The following is a 19,074-nucleotide window of genomic DNA, read 5'->3' as shown; positions in this document are numbered from 1 at the left end:
TGCTCAGTGGGCAGAGATGGGGCCTGGCTCTGTCTAGATAGCTTTATGTTTTCAAATCAAAACACATCAAAATGCAGGATTTCTCAGGAAAGCACAGGGCAGGTGTGAATTGTGGCTATGATAAGATAACGCATGCACAGCATCACAAGCCAGAGTTGGGGACGCACTGGCTGCAAGGTTCCCAGTCCCACCTGAAGATGCCAGGAATGGAGCCTGTGGGCTTCTGCACTCAAAGCAGATATCCTACCGCTGAGCTGTGGCCCTCCGCCAGCTGCATCTGTGATAGGAGCGACTTTGAGGATGTCGCCACTTTCTGAAACAAATGTGCCAGGGCTGGATTTTTGGTCTCAGTCCTCCGCACGTGGAACCACAACCACACTTGTGTAATGGTGCCTTTCCTCCCCTTTCCTTTTCACAATTACCATGCAAACAGAACCGGCCACCAACATGCCCAGCCTCTCGCCTCCCGCCCCTGCCCACGATAACCGACAGCGCTTTCCTTCTTGCTGTCTTTCAAATGTCCAAAGCAATATAGACCTCTAATGAATATTTCCAATGGCAAGATGAGAGTCTTTATTCTTTTTGGGGGGGTGGTGGGGGGTGGTGATGCGGTGGGACAAGGAAGTGAGGAGACAAGGATGGTCGGGGAGTGAGAAACCCACAGAAGCTGCTGTCGAAGCTTGTTAACTTAAAATAACATTATTCTTTTTTCATTTTTTTGTTTTGTTTACAAAAATAACCAGAAAGGGGAAATAAAATAAAATAGAGGCTGTTCACTTCTCATGGAGAATCTGAAACATTTTCCTTCACGTTCCTAGGAATGTTAACTGTGTCGCTCATTTTAACGGCGTGTTGCATCCTGTGATTTTGTTCTTTGTTTTGCTTTATTTCTAAAAAAAACTATTTCTTCCCTTTAATCCCTGAATTGCTGCGGTATGGTCCAACTGACACCCTCTGTCATAGCGATCTCTGAAGCTGTGCCACTGTCCAAAGGCTGGCGAAGGCAATGCCTACGCAGAGTCTGAGAGCTGAGCCGGATGAGGGCGACCCCGGAGAGGAAGAAGTGCAGGAGCAGACCTCGCTCTCGGAGCGGCTCTCGTCATGGTGCCCCTGCTTGGACCGGCCCCCTGTCCTGCTGCTCTCGGCCGGCTCAGGCGAATCCGCCTGCATGTCGCTGCACACCAGCCAGTCTCTGGCAATGGATTGTGGGTAACCGGGCTCAGCTTCCAAGTCGCTGTCCATGACTTTCCAGTATTCTTTTCCCTTGAAGAAGTAGGTTGCCCCTGGAAAAGGAAGCAAAAGGGGAACCTAAGAAGAGCTTTGCTGTCACGGAGCAAGTCAGTCAGTAAATCACATAGTTCAAAGCTGGAGTTAACTCTTTATTAGAGGAACATGATCTTCACAGACTTGACTGGGTTTTAGGCCTAATGAGCACAGCAGATCATACCCTGTAGGTCCTACGCCGTGAAACCAGTTGCTTCCTACTGCCATCTTTGTCTCCTCCCCTCCAGGACTTCTTCCAAGCAATTGGAGACTGTGCCTGTTTGCAGCCTGTCTTTGCTCCACCCATTTTAGCCCTCTCCTAGTTTTGGGAGTCAGAGGGAGAGGGGACTTTGTTGCAGCAAGACAAGGGACACTTGTGACTCTTCATTAGCCTGGTTCATTTCTGCCTCTGATTCTCGACTGCTGTCTGCCATCTACTCCTCCAACTCACTGAGCCCTGTTACCCCTTCGGCTTCCTATAGCTCCTTTCCCTGGTCTTCTCCCTCTTCTCCTTCTGACCACTCATCATTGTCCCACCGCTGCTCCCCAGGCTCTGAGCTTTCTTCCCTTCATGGTTCCCCAGTTGGTTCCTCCCATCATTCCTCTCTGCAGCCAACAAGTCCATGCCACTTGCAGGACCTGATTCATCTAGTCTGGTCTCCTGTTCTTGCAGAGGCCAACCAGATGCCTATGAGAAGTCCACAAGCAGGATTCGAGCAGAACAGTGCTCCCTCTTCCCTTGTCCCTATTCATTCTTTTGCTTTTCTTAGAAACATGCGAACTGCAATCTTACTGTCTTTTCAGTGACAGAGCACAGAGCCTCGTGTGCAGAAGGCTCTAGGTGCAACCCCTGGCACATCTGGGCAGGGCTGGGTGGCACATCTGCCTGAAACCTTAGAGTGAAGCTGCTTGTCAGTATAGACCAGCCTTTCTCAGCCCCGGGTCCTCAGATATTGTTGGGCAACAACTCCCATCACCCCTAGCTATCAGGACCAGTGGTCAGGGATGATGGGAGTTGTAGTCCAACAACATCTGGGGACCCGAGGTTGGGAAAAGCTACTATAGACAATACTAAGCTAAATGGTGGAGTATATGGGAATTTAAGAAGAGACCTGCTGTAATAATAATAATAATAATAATAATAATAAAATTTTATTTATACCCCGCCCTTCCCAGCCAAAAACCGGGCTCAGGGCGGCTAACACTAATTAAAATCACAGCAAAAACATAAACACAATCAATTTAAAATAACAGATTAAAATACAAATTTAAAAATTCAATATTAAAACTGCAGTCTCATTTTCAAATAACCCACCAATAAAAGAATGAAGCATAAATATCAGACAGCAACTAACCCAAAGGCCAGGTGGAACAGCTCCGTCTTGCAGGCCCTGCGGAAAGTTGCCAAATCCGGCAGGGCCCTGGTCTCTTGTGATAGACTGTTCCACCAAGTTGTGGCCAATACTGAGAAGGCCCTAGCCCTAGTTGAAGCCAACCTAGCATCTTTGTTGCTCGGGACCTCCAAAAGATTATTATTTGAGGATCTTAAGGTCCTACACGGGACATACCAGGAGAGGCGGTCCCTTAGGTATGAGGGTCCTAAGCCACATAGGGCTTTAAAGGTCAAAACCAGCACCTTAAATCTGACCCTGTACTCCACCGGGAGCCAGTGCAGCTGGTAAAGCATTGGATGAATGTGGTCCCGTGGCAAAGACGCGGTAAGGAGCCTCGCCGCGGCATTCTGCACCTGCTGGAGTTTCTGGGTCAGCTTTAGGGGCAGCCCCGCGTAGAGCGAGTTACAATAATCAAGTCTAGAGGTGACCGTCGCATGGATCACTGTGGCCAGATCAGGGCGAGAGAGGTAGGGGGCCAACTGCTTAACACGGCGGAGATGGAAAAATGCCACCTTTGCTGTGGCTGCAACCTGTGCCTCCATGGAAAGAGAGGCGTCGAAGGTTACACCCAAACTCTTGACAGAAGGCGCTGGCACCAAAGGCCCATCTAGTCCAGCATCTTGTTCTCACAATGGCTGCCCAGATGTCTATGAACATGCTCAGTAGCCACAGCTGACCTCTGGCTGGGGAGAAAGTTAAAGGGATGAGCATGCAGAACAGAATGTTGGTTGACCCTTGGGAGGGGGAAAGGAATGCAGTACCCTGACAATGGGCATGGCTGGTAACCTGCATAGATGTGTTCCATGCAGCAACCTTTTGTTGTAGGTACTGTATGTGTATTTGTCATATTTGAAATATTGCAAGTCAGGAGGCACACATACGAGCAGATCCCACTCGTTTTGGCCTTTATGTTGTAGCATAGCATTCTGAGCACAGGGCAAAGCCTCGTCAGCCCCTCCCGTTGGATACAGTGCTTAACACTTACCATCGGACCACCGTGTGGCATCATCCAGCCCACTAGGGACCCCCTTCCACAACATGGTCTCCAAAGGATAGCCAGGATCCATCCTCCGCTCGTGGTCATCATAGCACCAGTAGAGAGTGTCCTTAAAGAAATAAGTCTTGTCATTCTGGGCCCAGGAAAATGCGGCGTCAATGCCTCCCGGCGGCAAGCCAAAATCCGAGATGGGCCGGGGGTAACCTTCCTCCACATTATTGTCCTTGAAGACCCAGTATCTGTCCCCTGGGGAGAAGAAACAGACAGGTAGGTAGCAATGTCATTCCTGCTTCACAGCACAGAGTTAGCTTCTAAAAAAGAGAGACAGTGGTAGTCTTTAGGTCTGAGTTCACAACACTCCAGGAGGAGTAAATGCCCAAAAGTTAAGCACACACCCCCACTTGCTGTGGAGTCTGTTTTTATGAGGATGTGTGTATATGTCTGTGCTTTTCTACTGATGTTGTGTGTGTTGTGTTTTTTTTATTGGCCGGGGAAATACATCCTTACTGGTGCATGATATAATGCTACTTGCATTGGAGGAAGGCAAACATGTTCCCTCCTCACGAGTTTCTAGTTAATGCATATGTGAGTTTAAACCACAAGAGGGCACTATTTTGTCTAGCAATCCAGCAAGCACTTGTTTGTAAGTCTCTCTAAGTTAACTTCACCCCTAAAAGCGGAACTATTTCGTTTGCTGTTCTCTACGGAGAAGAACTATGCTATTTCTCTCCTCAGCCACTCATTGTGCAGATAGTTCCTGCATGAATAAAGCCTTTGAACTCCAAAACCTGTAAGTGATCTTTTCAATTTAACTCACTCAAGCTGTAGGTGTGGTAAAAATAGAAGCACCACCTTATTCTTATATGCCCACTTGGCTGCATCAATCTGCAGAACCGGACTGCTACAAGTGCCACACAATGTCCATTCCACACTTGTAAGGAGGCATCTGCACTTTGGAACTCCCTGCCAATTGACATCAAGCAGTCACCTTCCCTGTATACTTTATAACACCTGCTAAAAACATTTTTATTCAGGCAAGCCTATTTATATATATGTTTTAATCGGTCTTTGGTTATTTTTTGATTTTAATTATATTTTGAATTCCTAACTTCCTGTTTCTAACTCTTTCAATGACAATTTTAATTAAAACTATTTTTTTTAAAAGCACTTAGAGGTTTTATGTACAAGCAAGTGATATATAAAATTTGTTAAATAAAATCAACTCAACCTTTCCCAACTTGGTGCCTTCTAGATGTTGCTGGACTATAATGCCCATCATCTCTGACCAAATGGCCACTCTGGCTATGGTTGATGGAATTCCAACAGCATCGGGGGGGGGCAGGTTAGGGAAGGCTGGAGGAACTAAATGTATGTCCTCTAATGATTTTCTACAGTGTGTCTTCCTCCACAGCAATATTTTAAAATTAATATATTAAGAGATAGTAACTGCATTTGGGCATAATATGCTAGACTATGGTTTATCCTCTCCACGGGATCCCACTTTCTGTCTCTGTTTCCTGCAGCCACAAGGAGGAGATCGGAAGCTTCTGCTGTGGTTATCCATTAGCTGCAACTTAGCATGCTGTCCTAAACTGTGGTTAATCTTAAACATCCTTAATATCAGCTTCATAAACAATGGCTTGGCTTGTTTTCACTAATTAACCATAGTTTAATGTCTAGATTCAAATGACATGGCAAACTGTGGTAACTCAGAAATGGAAGCAAAGCTTTTTGATCTCAGCCTTGCAGCCAAGGGAAGCCTAGGATTGTTCCGTATAGTTAAAGCTATGGTTTTCCCAGTAGTCATGTATGGAAGTGAGAGCTGGACCATAAAGAAGACTGATCGCCGAAGAATGTATGCTTTTGAATTATGGTGCTGGAGGAGACTCTTGAGAGTCCCATGGACTGCAAGAAGATCAAACCTATCCATTCTGAAGGAAATCAGCCCTGGGTGCTCATTGGAAGGACAGATCCTGAAGCTGAGGCTCCAATACTTTGGCCACCTCATGAGAAGAGAAGACTCCCTGGAAAGATTGAGTGCACAAGGAGAAGGGGACGACAGAGGACGAGATGGCTGGACAGTGTTCTCGAAGCGACTAGCATGAGTTTGGCCAAACTGCGGGAGGTAGTGAAAGATAGGCGTGCCTGGCGTGCTCTGGTCCATGGGGTCACGAAGAGTCGGACATGACTGAACCAAACAAGCCCATTATCTGGAAGAATGTCCCCAACTCGCTTAATGGCCATCCTGTGAGATAAATGCATTGGGATGGAAATGGGAAACCCATGGCCCTCCAAATGTTGTTGGACTACAACTCCCATCCTCCCTGACCAGGGGCCATGCTGACTGAGGCTGATGGGAGTTGGAGTCCAACTCTCTAGCCCTGCTATAAGGTAAGCAGAGTCTACCTAGACAACTTGGGGACGTCTGGAGGACTCAAGGTCAGGCAGGCTGCTGTAAATTAAAATGCTGAGGGTCTTACTAGATTATTAGTGGGATATTTCAGAGTTGTGACTCTAGCAAAAAAAATACAACCAAACCACCTTCTTCCTACCTGCATAGACTAGGGTTAAGACTACAGTATTGCCAGGTGTGGGAGAAAGGAGGACAAAGCAATCTCTGTCCCCTTCCACTGTTTTGGTTGGTTGGGGACCGAGGAGATTTCCTAAGGCTGTGTGTGTTTTGCATTTCAGTTCTTGTTGGTTGTGGTTTTCCTTTCCAGATTAGCCAGTGGAGGGCAGCATTGCTCAGTCAACGAGCCAACACCAGGCTCTCCTAACAATATCCTTGACACATGTATAATTCCATGTTTGTGTCATGTTTACAATAAAGAGGACTAATCCCTCTCCCTGTCAACTCCTACCATGCCATCTGATTTCAAGGAGAAGAAGACAAAGATGCAATTTCTTATTGTGTCAGTGCACACATGCTATTTCTGGCGCACTTCTGGGACGAAGGAGTACCCGTGTGCATGCACACACACTATTTCCGACCCAGGTGTCGGTCTCTGCAGCGAGAAAAAAAAATGGCGCCATAAAAAGCACGAAAAAAATATGGCGCCATAAAAAGCACGGAATCCCCACGCCAATCCACGGAATGGCCGTGGGCCGGTTCCAGGAAGCTCATGGGCCGTAACTGGCCCGTGGGCCTTAGGCTGCTGACCTCTGCTTTATGCAGAGGCTTTCTAGGTGAGTGAACTGCGGGGAGCGCGCTCACTCAGTAGAGGAGCACACATTGGCAAGCCTGCGTGTAATTGCCAGCCACCATTCTCATAAAAAATGAGGTGTACAAAAAACTATATGTACTGGAGTAAAGTATGCACAAAAATGCCTATATGAATAAAAATAGCATACAAAACTGCATTGCACTAGGGGAAATTGTTTTGCAAAAATGTGTAGATTAGGCAAAATTGTATTAGGATAAATTTGCAGTAAAATACTAATGAATTTGCAGCAGGACTTTATATATATATATATATATATATATATATATATATATATATATATCACAAATTGATGTGGCAATGTGAAGAACTGAACCTAAGATTGAAAAAAAAAAAACAAGAAGAAAGTGAAACTTACATTCCCACCCCCATCCATAGTTGGAAAGAGTTGGTGAAATGCTGGCTGGAGGCATGTGGTGACAACACCCGGCACAGGCCAATAATGTCATCAATCCATGTCAAGCACTATTGGCCCCCTAGTGATGCTTGCAGGACAGGACTTGAGGGCATTTTGGAGTAAATGAAGTAATGAACATTACCATCTAAAGCTGGAGTGGGGAACCTGTTGCCTTCGAGATGTTGCTAGACTCCAGCACCCACCATCACTTCCCATTGGCTAGGCCAGCGGGATTTGGAATGCTGTGAATGTGTGGAATGCCACAGATCCTCCACCCCGATCTAAAAAGAAGCTTCCTTGCAAGACCATGCCTTCCAAAGTCTAGAATTACCCAGGTGTGCCACTGCTCGCCACAAGGCAGTAGCAACATGCAGCTGGGAGAGCCCAGGAGAATACTACAATGATGTTCAGCCTGATCATCTGTTCTCAAATCAAAGCTTGTCACCTGAGACGAGTAATTTTCTTCCAGCTGGGCAATCTGAACTCTAAAGCTTAGAGATGAGGCTCAAAGAGGCTTAGACACAGTGGGGGAACAGAGAATCTGGGAACGCCAAAGAGAGGGTCACCTACAACTGTGTCAAATGCTTTCTCATACCTTTGAAGAACACAATCTTGTGGTCGTGGGTTCTCTCATAAACAGCATCCACGCTGTCCAGATTCAGAGGCAGCCCCCGCCAGAAACGATGGATCTGAGCTGGCTGGAGGGAGACCAGATGTTTGTTGCGAGTCAGTCTCCAGAAGTATTTGCCTGGATGAAGAGGCATTGGTTAGTAAGGAGATGCAACTCTTTCTTCCCCAGGGGCACTTCCTTTTCTCCCTTGACAATTTTTTTTAATTGTTGCAGCCCTCTGAACTACAGCTGGTTGAAGGAAGCTTGCGGAACTTGTGGTCAGAGACCCAACAGCCTTTGTGGTTTTGTTAGCATTCTCATGGGTAACCTCCCGCTCGATGCACATGCAGCAAAAATCCCCATGGGAGGCGGGGAAATGCTTTGCTAACTCAAGACGGCCCTTGCAAGTCTGTATTCAAGGTGGCTTGGCTCCTTCCTGACTTCTGCAATTCCATCAGTTGGTGACGTAGTCTTTCAGAAAATTGGATCCTAGCCTAATAGTGCAGAAGGCAAAAAGTGTGTGTGTGGGGGGGGGGGAGAGCGCACACCACAACCCCCTCTCCAAGCTCTTCAACATCTGCAGGGCGGTTCAATTTTTTTCTTTTTAAAAATACAGTTGTAAGGATTTATTTCATCAACTGGTAATTATGCACCACTTTGCATATTTGTTTTATATGACACGGGCCGATGCATGAATAATGCATTGGAATGCAGTCTGGATAGCAGCAATTACAAATTATTTGAAGATGGTGGGTTTTTTTGGGTTTTTTTTTTTTTTTAAGAAAGGACGGGAAAATTAAAACCTCAGCCTTCGAATTGGGTGCCCTTTGTATGTTTATGGGAAATGCATGCAATTAGATCGAGATGTTCTTTGCATCCCTAATGAAGCTTTTGCTACAAAAAGGGCAGCTTCCCAATATTTCTCGGAGAAATATCGTATGGTCGTATCGTTCCTCCTCTGCCTCCCCCTCCGAAAAAGGTATTAAACACCCAAAGTTCAAAGTGTTCCAAAGCTAACTTATCACAAATGCTCTCAGGAACACAGGGGAAGTGTAGCTTAGCGGGAGAGAATATGCTCTGTCTGCAGAAGGTGCTGGTTTCTTTTCTGGATAACCTACCCGTATATTCCCGAGTATAAGCCGACCCAAATATAAACCGAGGCACCTAATTTTCCTACAAAAAACCTGGGAAAGCTTATTGACTCAAGTATAAGCCGGTTCACCTTTGCCGCTGTGGAGGAGGAGGAGGAACGAGCAGCCCGAAAGCAGCCCTTTGGGCTGCTCCTTCCTCTTCCTCCTTTGCCAAGTTTGCATTTATGCGAGCAGTTCAGGAATGGAACAAGCTGCCTGGGGAGAGTAAAGAACCACCGTTCTTGTACACTTCTTAAGGAATGGTTGACAGGGGAGAGCGGGTGGCGGCACAAGCGGAGAGAAAGGGCTTCTTTCTCGCCGCCCCCACCGCCCGCCTCACTCGAGTATAAGCCAAGGGCAGCTTTTTCAGCACAAAAAATGTGCTGAAAAACTAGGCTTATACTCAAGTATATAAGTAATTCAGGTTTCAGGCTCGTTCCTCCATAGAGAAGGGCAGAAGGAGCTCTGCAGGGGGCTGACTAGTTAAAAAGCTGCCAACCTCAAGAAGAAGACTATTCTCTGCCTCTTTTTGTAAAGTTTTTTAAAAAATTATTTATTAACTTCATACTCTTCTGATGGGTATCCTTGCCCTTTCTTTCTTTCTTTGATTGCCTCCCTTGGGTCAATTTCTAGATTGCAAGACGCAAGGGACATGGGCCTGTCCTTTCATCACTTGCAAAGTACGATTTGCGTGGGTGGCATTTATTGTTCCTCCTCCTGGAGGAGCCAGCAATCTCGTGGCCTCACTATCACCACCTGCAAAATGGGGCCAATAGTGCTGCTGTCCATTTCACATGGCTGCTCTAAGGATGTCAGGAACTGGTTGGACACTGAGAGGGGTTGTGGCTGGATGCTGAGGAGTGGGGGTACCCGGAGAAGCGGGGGCTGGAGACTGACTTGGAAGAAGGGATCAGTGATCCGGAGGAGCCTGTAACAGCTGGGAGACGAGAGTCAGAGACAGGAGAAGTTGCAGGACTGGAGAATGAAGAACAGGTGCAGAAGGAGAGAGAGATAGCTCAGGCTGGTATAGAGCCAAGGCCTACCCCACCTCTCCTGCCCCACTGTCTCCCAGGACCAGAAGAGGAGTGAAGAGGGAGGAGCAAAGCAGGTTACATGCAGGCGGGGTCTGCACAGCTCAGATGGGGGAGATAAATAATCCAAAATCAGGGGCGAGGCCTTTAGTTGTGGCAACTGCCTCATCGGGTGCACACCTAGGAGAAGATAGGAGACGTAGGACTGATGGACATGCCTTTCCCTAACTTTATATTCCTCACTCCAGATATTTCGTGCCTGTCAGCGCCACGACAAAGGGCTACTACTGTAATACTGAACATGAAATGTTCTGAAGAAGAAGAAGAAGAAGAGTTTGGATTTGATATCCCGCTTTATCACTACCCGAAGGAGTCTCAAAGCGGCTAACATTATCCTTTCCCTTCCTCCCCCACAACAAACACTTTGTGAGGTGAGTGGGGCTGAGAGACATCCAAGAAGTGTGACTAGCCCAAGGTCACCCAGCAGCTGCATGTGGAGGAGTGGAGACACGAACCCGGTTCCCCAGATTACGAGTCTACCATTCTTAACCACTACACCACACTGGTACTACACTCCATAAATGCTAAATATGATGATACAGTTATTGCTACTGATGATATATTATTATTCTTATTGTTGTTCTGGGGGGGCGGTTCTGGCGGCGAAACTTACAAATATAATACGGGTTATGTCAGGCTGTCAGCAAGTCAACAGAAAACTGACACTTGTTAGTATCCTATTAGAATGATAGGACACTGGAGGCAATGCATCCATGCAGGTTATTGGGGCAGGAAGAGATTACCGGTGTGTGAATATATATATATTCTCTAGAATACTTGGCTCAGTTAATCACTTTTAAGAAACATGATAAGTTACAAAGAACAATTGGGTTGTCTTACATTGAATGACGTTGATTGTCTTTCCGTGATTTGCATTTAGCATTTGGATAGTGTTCGTAGATTTATAAACAGGTGAATTTTTGTAGTGGCTGTCTTTTTTTTAAAAAAAATAAAATAAAATATTTTATTCAAAAACATTGCTCCTATAATCATATATTATCGTCGTCAGAAAGAAGACTACAATGAAAGCGGAGGTGGCTTGGAATGAAGGCTTTTGCAGTCAGAAAGCATCTTAGCCAAGGAACCATTGGATACTCTCCAAATTTTGACTGCACAAGAGCTCTCGCAGGAGAGCAACCGAAGGCGGGGCTGTACCCAGGCTTCTCTGCTTCTCTTCCTTTTTTCACTCCCGGCCACGTCTTGCGAGCAGCTGTTGCAGAGTGTGACGCCAGATGGACTGCATCAATAAGGCACATGTAGCTGGAGTGTCAGGGACCTGAACAGTCTCAGGCTGGGGAGACAGAAGCTTTAGGGAAGGAACTGAAGGGGCCTCATCCAGCCTGGTGCCAGCATCCTAGAACAAGCATCAGGGCCTTGGCAGGTCTTGCTGGTACTGCCATGGGGCTCCTGCGGGGGGTGGTGGCTGCTGCAGCCCTTGCCTCTGCCTTGCTCATCTATGGCAGCAGCTGGCGGAGACTAGAGAGATGACCCTTGCTTAGGGCTCACATGCTAGAAGTTGCCACCATCCTTACACCAGCTCTGCCCCTACATGCATACCAAGTCAGACCATTGATTCTTCTACTCAGGGCTGTCTACGCGGGTGGCACTGTGGTCGAAACCACTGAGCCTCTTGGGCTTGCCGATCAGAAGGTCAGCGGTTCAAATCCCCGTGACGGAGTGAGCTCCCGTTGCTCTGTCTCAGCTCCTGCCAACCTAGCAGTTTGAAAGCACACCAGTGCAAGTAGATAAATAGGTACTGCTGTGGCAGGAAGGTAAACTACGTTTCTATGCGCTCTGGCTTCCGGAACAGTGTTCCGTTGCACCAGTAGTGGTTTAATCATGCTGGCCACATGGCCCAGAAAGCTGTCTGGGGACAAACGCCGGCTCCCTCAGCCTGAAAGCGAGATGAGCACCGCAACCCCATACCTTTGACTGGACTTAACTGTCCAGGGGTCCTTTAGCTTACCTTTTTTTTTTTTTTTAAACACTGACTGGCAGTGGCTCTCCAGGGTTTGAGACAAGGGGGCTCTCCCAGACCTGCCTGGAGATGCCAAGCATTGAACCAGCTATGATCTTTCCCCAGCTAGTGTGGCCTGGAAGCAAAACCCAGCAGCCACATGCTCACCTTTGAAAAAGAAAGCCTCTCCTCGAATCTGAGCCACTGCGTCAAAATGTGTGTTGCATCTGTTGGGCACGTCTCTTCTGAGCCTAATGGAACACAAAACAAAATGGCATTGGTTGTCATTAATGAATGTCATAGGTTCTGTCCAATCAGGCAGGGCTACCCAAAGCTGTCAATAGCTAGGGCACAGTTGTTGTTTTTGCCCCCCCTGCCCCCCCCCAGAGGAACACTTCTTTATTGCGCTCAAAAATGCGTTTTAGTTTCTTAATTCTCTCTGAGAATAAGGGGCATCCTCCTTGCTACTGCAAGAAAGCCAAGGGCACCAGGTTGGAGAAGGCTGGTCTTAGGAAATTCAATCCCTGCTATCTTCAGAAAAAAATAATCAGGTTGCTGTGATTTTTTTTTTTAAATCCTTTGTCCTGGAGATCCACAATTTTGAGCCAGAGAAACACCTTTCAGCTTTTTCTAATATGGTGCACTAGTTAGTCTACCAGAAGTTGCCAGGTGGCCCACTTTGGACATATACATCTGTTGGAGTAACAGGTTAACACAGAGTTAAACCTGAAGAGGATATGACGTCCCTACAGCTGGATGTTGACATTGCTATTGCTGTTGCTTTTCTATGTGTTGCAGTTCTTTATGTGTGAGCTCAAGAGCACAATGCAGGAAGAATGTGCTCCAGGCTAATCTGTATATATTCTGTAATAAAGTAGTTTTTAGAAGAAGCTACTGACTCCGGAAGCCTTATTAAGCCTTAACGTTCCAGGGACTGGTAATTAAGTGCCTAATGAGGAAGCGCACGGACCCAAGTTGTGAGTACTCGACAGCCCGTCGGCTCAGAAACCCCCCAAAACGTCTATAACATCATATACTTAATTTACGCCCTTTGGATCCGCATCTGTTCCAGTGCAAGAGATTTAGCAACACATGTAATTCTGAAATCAGCGGGATTTGAAAAGGTTTGTCTTTGTCTATCCCAGTGTTTTTCAACCTTTTTTGGGCAAAGGCACACTTGTTTCATGAAAAAAATCACGAGGCACACCACCATTAGAAAATGTTAAAAAAATTAACTCAGTGCCTATATTAACTATATATAAAGTAATTCTCTTGAATTTTTCAATTTTTCCCACGGCACACCAGGCAACATCTCGCGGCACACTAGTGTGCCACGGAACAGTGGTTGAAAAACACTGGTCTATCCTTTGGAGTTCTTCTTTCAGCTGAAAATTCTGAGGTGGTGCTGGTGGACTATCTCTGCGGGGAGGGTCCTTGCCAGGCTCCCTCCCCAACGGCAGCTGGTGCCCCTGAAAACGGGTAAGGCAGAAAGCAGGGAGCTTCAACAGTAGATGGAGCCAGAGCCAATGGCAGATGGAGCCAACTTATTCTACTTTTGTCAGCGTTCTCCTCCTCGAGTTCTACAAGGGCAACACTGAGACGGAGGAGGAGGAGGAAGCTAACAGGCCAGCTCTACCTCCTGCAGTGCACCAGCTCCAGGGGACCGAGGTGTCTTCAGACCCCTCCAAATCTCTGGGCAAGGGGCCAGGCTCCCTCGATGTTGAGGGTGCGGAGGAGACAACTCCCAAAGGTTGGCCTTCCCACCTGTTGACCTCCTCCACTGGCACGTGCAATGTGTATTGTCACATGTCCACTGAAGGTCCAGGACTCTGGCGCGACCCTCTGGGGAGCCCAGCGTGCATGGTGCCAGATGTGTGTGATGTCACAGGAGCACGACAGCCCCCTGCAATGTCGTGTGCAACTCGGTGCCTCCGGATGGGTGTAAGTAAGAAGAGAGGTACTAGGGGACTGGCTGGGCGCTAACTAAGGCTGGTGAGGCAGGGCCCAATTCACACCAATAGACCAGCCTCCATTGCCCTACCTCTTATGATCTTTGGAGAATCCCACATGACACACAAGAATCATAGAATCGTAGAGTTGGAAGGGACCCCAAGGGTCATCTAGTCCAACCCCCTGCAATGCAGGAATCTCAGCTAAAGCATCCACGACAGTTGGCCATCCAACCTCTGCTTAAAAACCTCCAAGGTCAGAGAGCCCACAACCTCCCAAGGGAGACCATTCCACTGTCAAACAGCTCTTGCTGTCAGAAAGTTTTTCCGTATGTTTAGTCAGAATCTTCTTTCTTGCAACTTGAAGCCGCTGCTTCGAGTCCTACCCTCCAGAGCAGGAGAAAACAAGCTTGTTCCCTCTTCCAAGCCCTTGAGATATTTGAAGATGGCTACCCAGCTCCCGTTGGGACGCGGGTGGCGCTGTGGGTTAAACCACTGAGCCAAGGGCTTGCTGATCAAAAGGTCGGTGGTTTGAATCCCCGCAACGGGGTGAGCTCCCGTTGCTCGGTCCCTGCTCCTGCCAACCTAGCAGTTCGAAAGCACGTCAAAGTGCAAGTAGATAAATAGGTGCCACTCCGACAGGAAGGTAAATGGCATTTCTGTGCACTGCTCTGGTTCGCCAGAAGCGGCTTTGTCGTGCTGGCCACATGACCCGGAAGCTGTACGCTGGCTCACTCAGCCAGTAAAGTGAGATGAGCGCCGCAACCCCAGAGTCGGACACGACTGGACCTAATGGTCAGGGGTCCCTTTACCTTTACCCAGCTCCTTCAACCGCTCCTCATAAGGCTTTGTTTCCAGACCCTTGATCATCTTGGTTGCCCTCTTCTGCACACATTCCAGCTTTTGCAGGGCTTTTTTCCAGGGGGAACTCACGGGAACACAGCTCTGACACCCCTCAGGTGGGCGCCATTGCCATTCTTCTCCATGCAGAAGACCTACCATTTGCTTGTTCTTCCTCTTTGCTTCGGACATAGCTGAATAAACCTTAAAGAAATATTTTTAACCTCTCTTGCAGGCCTGAGCTCATTTTGAGCTTTAGCCAGCCTGACCGTCCCCTGCAACTGTTGGCTACTTACTGTATGTAAACTCCTCCTTTGTGATTTCCCCTTCCATTTCTTATGCATGCCCTTCTTAGCTCATCTGTAAGCTCCTTATTAATTCACACAGGTTTGCTTAGATCCACTTTTTCCCCTCGTTGGAATTGTCTGCATTTGGGCCTTCAATATTTCTCCATTTAGAAACTCCCATCCATCTTGGACTCCTTTTTCTTTGAGTATTTCTGACCACGGAATGTCACTCAGTAGCTCCTAAAGCTTTTTGAAATTGGCCTTCTTAAAGTCCAGAGTGCGTGTCAGACTACACTCAGCTTTCCCTTTCCTCTGTATCGTGAAACCCAGGAAGACACGATCACTTCCTCCCAAGTTTCCGAGTACCTTTATTGAAACCCCCCCTCCCTGCAAATAAACACCAATACCTCCCCCTAGATTTATTTGAGTCCCTCAAAGTTGTGTCAGCCTTTCAGCCACCAAGTGAAACCGTGCGAGCGGAGAGATCGTGCAAATTTCAAGTGAGGAAGGGCACCGGCCTGATTAAAATTTCATGGATGGCGAGTTCCCCCGAGAGTGATGGTGGACAGGTTTTCCCTGTTGTGCTGAGTGAGCTGCTGTGCTACAAGGTGACTTGAGGGCATGGAGAGGGAGCTGAACTTCTCTCCACCCTCCTGGGGAGCAATTCCTTTTGTCAGTTATTGAAAGAGGGGACTCTGGTTTCCCCAGGAAAGAAGAGCCAGGAGATGGCGGCCCAGTCTAGAACAAGAGTAGCAAAACAGTAGCATGGGTGGGGAAGGACCATAGGTCAGTGGGAGAGCATCTGCTTTGAGTGCAGAAGGTGCTAGGTTCAATCCCCAGCATTTCCAACTCACACCGGGGAAGCCTTCTTTCTGAAACCATGGAGAGCCACTGCCAGTCAGTGTGGGCAATACTGAGCTAGATAGACCAAAGGTCTGACCCATATTAAGCCAGCTTTCATTGTTCCTAAGTTCAGCAATAGGTACCCATATCCTTTTCAGACCACTGCATGGAGAATAAAAGTAGCTCATGAGCCTACAGAGACTGACCAACAATACAAAGGATGCCTATCAATGGTCCAGTGTGGTCTTCTACAACCTGATGCCCTCCAGATGTTTTGGACTTCAGTTCTCATCACCTCTAGTCACTGGCCATGAGGACTGTGGTTGGTGGGAATTGTCACCTGAAACATTGGGAGGCCACCAAGTTGGGGAAGGCTTGTCTAGCAGGCACTCAACCACCACATCAGCTGGAGAGAAGTGGGTTCAGATGCAATAATTTTGTTTGTACCTCACTTTCTAGGCAAAATGGGCTCCCATACCATGTTCATATGCCTCCTGAGTGAACGTGCTCACTCTTTCTCTTGTCCCCCACCCACATGATTTCTATCGTCCAAGGGAGAGGATGAGAGCTGGGTTCTTCATTACGTAGGGAGCCTACTTGAATAGCCGGGAAGAGCTGTGGCTTAGTGGTAGCACATCTGCTGTCAATGCAGATGATCCCAGGTTTAAATTCAGTTCCAAATTCAGAATTTCAGTGTTTGCAAAGGCGGATTTTGGAACTTCCGCTCCTGTACTTCAAACTCAAAGTTTGATTTGAGAATTCCAGTTCTGTGCCCTACGCTTGATGGGTTGTTGACTCCTGAACTCAACTTACGGAACAGTGGAGCGATTCTCCGGTAAGTCTGGCAAGATGGGGTGGTCCTCTGTTTTCGATATTTCAGGTTTGGCTGTTGGGGACACAGACTCCCTGACCCCTGCATGCAAAGACAAGGATGAATTAGACCAGCAAGGGGCGGTTTATCCATCTTGGGGCAGAAGTAGAGAGAGGTCAGGCAAGCGTCAGACTGCCCAGCCAAGCTTTTCATGGGCTGGTAGGTCCCCTGCCTCACCATAAAAGCATGAAACCCCATTCTGAGGAGAGTCTAGTTCTCCAGCTGAATTTTTCTGGGGACAGGTACCCTTCAAATGCAAAAACTCAAACAAACAAACAAAACAAACAAACAAACAAACAACAAAGCACAGAGGCTGGAGGAAATTTGTGATCCTATCAAATGCCACAGAGCCCAGGCTGCAAGCCCTATTGGTGAGATGTTGATTGCATTTGGCCTGCTCTCTGTACCACCTCCTAGTGACTGGAGCAGGGAACTGCAAGGAATTTAGGGTTGGGTTGAGCCAATAGTGTGGGCAAACTCATGGACCACCACAGCAAAGAGGTCTATCACACGGGTACCTGAAAATAACAGGGTGGCATATAAATATCACCTCAGTGCGGAATCCTCTTGGCTTTGTCAGGTGATGCCAATGAGTCAATGGCATGCCACCGGCTGCTATATAAACCTTCTAGATCTGCTATGCTCCTCCAGTCTGGGCCATTCATAATTGAAGATAGCTACCAGGCTATTCCCTCGGCTCCACCTACAGTGAGGATAGCTCCGTTGGTAGAGCACGGGACTCTTAATCTCAGGGTTGTGAGTTCAAGCCCCACATAGGACAAAAGATTCCTGCATTGCAGGGGGTTGGACTAGATAGCCCTCGTGGTCCCTTCCAACTCTTCAATTCCATGATTCTATGATGCTTGCCAGCCTATAGTTCCAAGCACCTGACATCTCCGCTGCGCAGGGAAACGGAGCCATGCCTCCTGGTTTCTCAACACCAATTCTTCACCCAACCAACTTGACATGTGCACGGACGAACCCGGGCTCACCATAGAGTTGCCATATCCGGACTTTGTCATCGTAAGGCAGGTCATACTTCAGGGGATCTCCGACGGGGCCCTGGTAGTACGGCCTCATGATCGACTCTATGGCAGAGATGTGGGTTAAGCCAATGGCGTGGCCAAACTCGTGGACTGCCACGGCAAACAGATCCATCCCATGGGTATCTGAAAATAACAAGGAGGCAGGGAAAGATGTACAAATAAGTAAATAAATGTATAACTGATTGCCCTTCCCTTCCTTTTGCAAGCATCCACATTGCAAATCATATGCAATTTTAAACAACAGAGTGGAGCTTCTTTCCCTCCCCTCAGAGTTTGTTTACGCAACAGTGTAAAATATAGAGGAGAAAATCGTCAGCAGGGTATCTAGAATACAAAAAGCAACAAGATGGAATTTTCTCTGGATCCAAAGGTCTGCATCCTAGCCCCCATGGAACACACTGTAAGAATACCTTGCTAGATCAGGCTAATGGCCCATCTAGTTCACAGCGGCCAACCAGGTGCCCCTGGGAGACCAGCAAGGAGGATCTGAGCACGAGAAACTCTCCCCTCCTGTGGCTTCGAGAAACTGGTACTTGAAGCATTGCTGCCTCCAACTGTGCGAGCAGAGCAGAGCTCTCATGTCTAGGAGCCATTGATAGACCTCTCTTCCATGAATTTGCCCAAGTCCATGAATATGTCCAAGCCATCCAAGTGGCTAGTCGCCACCACATCCTGGGGGACTGATTTCCATAGTTTGACCATGTGGTGCATGAATAAGTACTTTCTTTTATCTGCCCCCAAATCTTTGGATGAAAACAGAAAATGACAACCTCTTCCTAGTAATAATTTATAATAATAATAATAATAATTGATTATTTATACCCCGTCCAACTGGCTGGGTTTCCCCAGCCACTCTGGGCGGCTCCCAACAGAATATTAAAAACATGATAAAATATCAAAAACTTCCCTAAACAGGGCTGCCTTCAAATGTCTTCTAAAAGTCAGATGAGAGGGAGTTCCATAGGGTGGGCGCCACCACCGAGAAGGCCCTCTCTCAGCTGTCACCTGGGAGCTTTCTTTTCCACTCTCTTACCTGGAGAAACTGCCTCTCACTTCCCTGTTTCTCACTCAGGGTCCTTCCACCACCTACAGTATCTGCCACTCTAATTTTATTCTCTCTCTCTCCTTGCCAACAGGCCTTGGCTTGCAAAGAACCAAATCTCATTGTCAACAGCAAG

At 47.5% G+C, this 19,074-nt stretch overlaps 1 protein-coding gene across 1 annotated transcript in view; it reads right to left on the bottom strand.

Moving 5' to 3' along the window:
- Nucleotides 1-942: 942 nt before the first annotated feature.
- Nucleotides 943-19,074, bottom strand: part of MMP17 (matrix metallopeptidase 17) — a 153,271-nt gene continuing 135,139 nt past the window's right edge. The window contains exons 5-10 of the mRNA XM_033174839.1: nucleotides 17,843-18,019; nucleotides 16,793-16,892; nucleotides 12,229-12,311; nucleotides 7,868-8,020; nucleotides 3,643-3,900; nucleotides 943-1,283 (exon numbers count right to left, since the gene is read on the bottom strand). Of these exons, the coding sequence (XP_033030730.1) occupies nucleotides 958-1,283; nucleotides 3,643-3,900; nucleotides 7,868-8,020; nucleotides 12,229-12,311; nucleotides 16,793-16,892; nucleotides 17,843-18,019 (1,097 nt within the window). The 3' untranslated portion in view covers nucleotides 943-957. The remainder of the gene's footprint in view (nucleotides 1,284-3,642; nucleotides 3,901-7,867; nucleotides 8,021-12,228; nucleotides 12,312-16,792; nucleotides 16,893-17,842; nucleotides 18,020-19,074) is intronic.

Source organism: Lacerta agilis, chromosome 17, assembly GCF_009819535.1.
Source record: "Lacerta agilis isolate rLacAgi1 chromosome 17, rLacAgi1.pri, whole genome shotgun sequence".
NCBI lineage: Eukaryota > Metazoa > Chordata > Lepidosauria > Squamata > Lacertidae > Lacerta > Lacerta agilis.
The sequence above is the reverse complement of the archived record's forward strand: the minus strand, read 5'-3'. Positions and strand labels throughout refer to the sequence as shown.